This window comes from Acomys russatus, chromosome 27, assembly GCF_903995435.1.
Source record: "Acomys russatus chromosome 27, mAcoRus1.1, whole genome shotgun sequence".
Taxonomy (NCBI): Eukaryota; Metazoa; Chordata; class Mammalia; order Rodentia; family Muridae; genus Acomys; species Acomys russatus.
The window spans coordinates 45,463,650-45,469,649 of NC_067163.1; the positions used below are offsets into that span (position 1 = coordinate 45,463,650).

Below are 6,000 nucleotides of genomic sequence, written 5' to 3' on the forward strand. Positions count from 1 at the left end.
CCTACAGCCCTAACACCTACATGTACCTGTGCATGTTCCTGCATGCGCCCGCGCGCGCGCACACACACACACACACACACATACACACATACACTCATACACATACACACACTCACATACACATGAGAAATAGAAAGAGAGAGAATAAAATAAATCTGTAACTAATTCCAAACTTAGGATTTTGGAATGACATGGTGGCCATTCTGATCCAACCATAAAATTCTTGCCTTAATTATTTAAGTAACTTTCAAACTGGTCTCCTTCTTCGAAAAATTTTCAAATACAAATCAAAGGGATATTCTTGAGATAATGAGATAATTTTATTTCTCCACTCAAACTATTTAAAAGGCTGGCTATTAAGAAATTATTCCACAATAAGGATTGTGAAGCACGTATGAGTTAAGATAAAAGGCTAGATAAGAAAAGTATTTAAAATTTTAAAACAATTCTGTAATTAATCTTTTCATGTTATGTCCAGATTTTGTTGAGTAATGCGTTGTTTTCAGATTGTAACTTCCATTAGAAAACCCAAAGATGTGGGTCTTACTGAGTCCATGAAGGAATCTCTGGGGTGGATGGGAAGCTGACGAAAAGGAATTGTTCTTTGGGCAAACTGCCATTAAACCTGTTCGCTCTGGGGGGGAAAGCAAAAACAAAACAAAACAACAACAAAAAACCAAAGATGTAGTTACACAAATACCAAAGGAAAAATATCAGCCACTCTTTCAAGACATCAACAGGTGTTAGCTTTATAAAATTAAATTTATAGACTATCATAGCAGTTCACCTCCTAAAAGTGATACCTTGCAAAGTGTATGGCCAAACTTCAAACCCACAATTCCACTCAGGAAGGAGATAACTTCCTTCTGAAAGTTGTCCTCTCATCTTCACATGCACAAAATGGCAATGTGCACACACACACACACACACACACACACACACATGCGCACAGACACACACACATGCACACACACATGCATGTACACACACACACTAATACATATAAGTAAACATAAATCCATAGTTGTAGCTAATCTGATCAGAAGAAGCATGAGAAATATGTTTGCTAAAGAGTATTTAACCATGTTAATAATCGTAGCAAAGGACATGCATAATGAAGAAATTAGATCGATAAAGAAGTTGGTAGGTCTACATAAAATCTTTTTTAAAAACTGACTTTGCTATTGTAGACATCATACAAAGTCAAAGGTAGCCATTGTCATCATCTGTTCAACATTATACTGGTGTCCAAACATGTTGTGATAGAAAAATATTTAAGGCATTGTCATAATGCAAAAATATTATGAATGCTCACACTGAAAACCCTAAATGATATGAGTAGGAAAATTCTAATATTCACAATGTTCTAAATTTCAGTTTAGAGTAGAGAGATCAAGGCCACCAGGAGAACTGAAAAAATAATGGCACTGTGTAGATACATAAGGAACAGGAAAATAAAAACTGATTTGGAAACTTATAAAAAATTCTCAAATATAAAAAAATCTCAAATAAGCATAAGAGATTAATCTCATTAAAATGGCTAACATTCAAAGTGTAGAGATTATATATAAATTTTATCACAATTAATTGGGGAATTACTTCTGCAGAAAAAAGTGCTTACCAGAGTTACAGCAATGGGAATCCAATCCATTACTGACTAAAGTGAAACTGCCAGAAGAATTTTGGAGAACAATATACTAGTCACTGAAATGAATTCCTTAACATATAAATATACTATTTGATATATTCCCCATAGAATACTTTTTCTAGCCCAAGACCATGCCTAAAGATGTTTATAGTAGGATTATTCATGGTATCTAAAACATGGGAAACATCTCATGATCACAAAAAGAATATTACAGAAAATTAAACAACAGTAAATATGAATCAACTGGTTTTGCATATTGACAATGATTAATTTTTAAAATAATTATGAATTGAAAAGAAATACCATTGGGAATGATTAGACTTTAAATAAATTTCTAACACAAGCAAAAAAAAGCAGAATTTGTTTAAGGGTAAATACACATATACCATTAGCTATGGAGGAAAATAAGAGAGGAAACATTAAATTTACATCTTAGAGGAGACATAATGACACACTTGGCCTGGATGTGGTATAACAGATGCTTATTTAATTTTGATAATCTATTCATATGCATCAGAATTATTTAAAATGCTTTCAGTTAGGATATACCTATGTATCCTCTAACAAGCCATTAAACACCCTTGACATTAGTCATTAAAAGAACACATAACTAATTCATATCAAAAAGTGCGACATTAGTAGGTCCTTTGAATACCCCTTTGTCCACATATAGATAAACCACAAAATGTATGAATGGAAAGTCATATAGTTTGTATCCAAATTTTGTTTGCACAAACAGAAGATATAATCATTCTTGTAAAAGTAACTAACATTATTTAATAATTACAGTTTGGGGGGCTAGAATGATGACCCAAAATATAACAGTGTTTCCTACTCTTCCGGAAGCCTGAATTTAGAGACCACTACCAATGTTGAGCAACTCAGAAATGCCTATAACTTCTGCTCCAGATGCTTTGATGCTCTCTTCTGTTCTTCATGGGCACTGCAGTCATATGGGCATGCACTCACAGGCATATGTACTCATAAATAAAATTAGAATTTAAAAGTAATTACAGTCATTACTAGCTGATGTCCAGATAACTGGTCAATTATTTTCCATATCATTTATAAATTAATCATTATAAAATTTCCACAAGGTAGAATATCAGAAGTATCAATTGATTTGCTGAGTAGTTCATGAATGGAATATCTAGAATTTTAACTCAGGTGTGTCTTTGTCCTATAAGTCTGTAGTTACTCTATAGTCAAATATTATATGATTTTTGAGGTCAGGATTGGCGTAGATAGATGGAGAAGAAATAAATATTATTTAGCTCCACACAGTGTTAGGTAATTGTTATTCACTAGGTTAATAGAATCTTAAAGACCCAATGCTTTATAAATCTTGACTAATACCTACCATATTTGTTCCAAGATTCAGTAAACATCCATCCAATATTTTGGAATAATTTTGTTATTATTTTTTCCTTACAGATTCAGTTGACAAGGTTAAGTAAACTTTTTAAAAACCCCTTCTGATTCCTGAAGCCCAAGGAACAGATGGTCAGATTAATACAGGTGGACTAAGCTGACAGAGATAAGAGATAAGAGGATTAACAAGTGAAGCAGGTGGTGAGGAAAACAGTTTTGTGGGTGGTTTTTTTTTTTTTTTTTTTTTTTTTTTTTTATTTATTTTTTTTTTGGCTCATGGTCATGGAGGGAAGATGGTATCTAAAAGAGGTCAGTTCTTTTAAAACAGGAATCGCCTTTGGATCAAGTTGCTTTAATGAGATAGAGAGGTGGGATATGCTTGATAAAAAAAGAAAAGACCCAGAGGAGACTGAAAGGAACTATAATTAGATCAGCTCTACCCAACATAGAACAGCCCTGCACAATGACAGGACACCGTAGCACTGTCTCTGCAATTATCCCGAGGGGATGAGTTTGTGCAAAGTTGACCAGGATGACCCCACACTGAGTAGTCAGATGAATGCTTCCGACTTGACCCAGATGCAGTGCCTCACTCGTGTCCAAATATCTTTCCAAACAGTTCTCATCCTATTTCTGTGACACTCTCACTGAGAAAAGCAAAGTAACTTTGGCCACTTGAAAGAATGAGGCGTCCTAGCACACGCCATTCCCCTCCCATTGATTTCTCCTGATGAACTAGTCTGAATTTTTAATTGCAAAACTCCCATTTTTGTTCAAACTTTCTACAAGAAAATTTCTGTGATTTCTTTCTTTTAAACACACCACTAAGCTGGGACTCTACCCAAATTTAAACCTAGTTGGTCCTATTATTATCAACTTCAGATTCTGAAATGCTGTCATTTATGGTATTTCCATAACCAGTTATAAGGCCAAAAATAGGTGGCATGTCTGAGTTGCTTTGCATTGCCACTTAGATAAGTCATCCCAATGTGTGAAGTTGGCTCATGTCTCAATGATAAATCCCACAGTGTTATTTTAAAAGGGCTTGGAAATACAAGATAGTATGGATGAGCACATTTTTCAATGGCCTCCTTTGGAGCAAAGAAAAGGCCTCTCATTATTTGTTTTGTCTGTGAAATCCGAAGCCATTTGTTTCTGTCCATTGTGGATCCCCAATGCTCCCATTAGGCAGACATGTTTACTGCTTGCGGAAGAAAACCTGACGTGAGAATTTTGAAGTGATAAACGAAGAACTGAAATAAAATCAGCATTGGTCTTACTCTGAAGTCCTTACCTGAGCGCAAAGCGTCTTTCTGAATGCTTTCATAGTCATGCCAGTCTTTCCTTCTCAGACCATCTGTCCAGGAATAGAATTGCCCATCTCCCAGGCCCAGTGGAAATGTCTGTGGAAAAGAAAAGTATTCAAGCATAAAAAGGGTGAAATTTTCTTCTGCATGGTTGGTAAACACAACAGGACACACAGCAGGGAATGCAAGAATATTTGTTAATTAAATGGCTCCTCTGAATATTTTGAGATGAAAACAATTGCTACTGGTCTGAAAAACTCACCTTCTGAAACCACTTTTAACCTTTAAAATTAGCATGGCCCTCCACCAATCCCTACCATTAAACATTTTGTTTAATCTACAGACTTTGTTGAGCATACCCCCTCCCCCTACTTGTTTTCATTTGCTTAATGTGTAGATATTGACTAGCCAAATTTCTCAATTGTGATTGATAAAGTTTTGTGTGTAAGTCAAATGTGTTTAGATGGCTTTTAATATTATTAATAACTGTTCATTGAATGCTGACTCTGAGATGTGTACTATATTAATTACTTTAGAAAGAGAACTCAAGTTCTTATAGCAGTGTTGGGTAACAAGTCACCATCTTCCTGGAAATTTGACTGGAGTTAAGAGAATTATCACAACTTTGAAAGCACGGTACCCAAGCCAAGGTTTGAACGCACTCTTTAGAGACTGACATTGTGGTCTTAATTGACACCAAAGTACTGTATTCATCTGATTTCTATTAAAGTACAGTTAATGTTTACACTAAAAGTTCTAGTGGGCACTCATCCCTAAACTGTAGTCAGGACACACATCTATGTGTCACCCAAACCCACAAATTATGTTCATGTTTTGGAATTAGAAACAAAGCATACTATGAAACAAATTTATTTACACAATCTTAGTAGTCACAAAAATAAGTGATAAACTTCATTAAGAAGCAAATTATATAAGGTAGGAAAAGTCAATTTGTTGAAAAATGAGTGATTTCAATTAAGTACTTTTTTTTCATTAGAGCTTTCCAAGGCAAACACAATATCTTATCTTTGTATTAAATATTGTTTTCAGTGTCCTTATTTACCGTTAATTTGTATTTACAGCTTGCACTATTCTGAATGGATAGAAATCAAATATGCTTTAAAACAACAAGAGAGGTTAATTCAGAGGAAAGAATTTTTCTTTCATAGTTCAGATTTTAGTTAGTTTGTTTTTGTTTTGGTTATTGTAGTAGCAAAAACAACAAAAGATAGAAGAAAGTTAACAGTGTCCACACATAAAATATTAAAGGTATACATATAGGAAAACAAAAATAACAGTAAAATAGAGGATAAGTTGTGTGTGTGTGTGTGTGTGTGTGTGTGTGTGTGTGTGCGCGCACACACATGCACATGCTCAAGTACTGACACCATTTACAACCACACTAGCACACTAGCAAACTCTAGCTAAAATTATATGGAACTGGATTTAAAGTATACATTCGGTGATTTGTGTCAGCCCAGTATTTATAAATACTGGGAAAAGTAAAAACTCCTACAGTGATATAGATAATGTTTATTTTTAAGTACAGCTTGCAGATGAATAAATTTGGCATGACACTTTGAAATAATTTTGTGAAAAACAGACTCTCTCTGGTTACTTGACATGCTGCATTTCTCTTGTTTAGATATACTTAAAGTAGAGAATTCATTGTGA

The 6,000-nt window shown here is 34.3% G+C and overlaps 1 protein-coding gene across 1 annotated transcript in view; it reads right to left on the reverse strand.

The window, feature by feature from the left end:
• Galntl6 (polypeptide N-acetylgalactosaminyltransferase like 6) overlaps positions 1-5,005 on the reverse strand; it is a 750,388-nt gene extending 745,383 nt beyond the window's left edge. Inside the window, 2 exon segments of the mRNA XM_051169799.1 lie at positions 4,314-4,422; positions 4,967-5,005. Coding sequence (XP_051025756.1) covers positions 4,314-4,422; positions 4,967-5,005 — 148 coding nt within the window.
• Between the last annotated feature and the right edge of the window lie 995 nt (positions 5,006-6,000).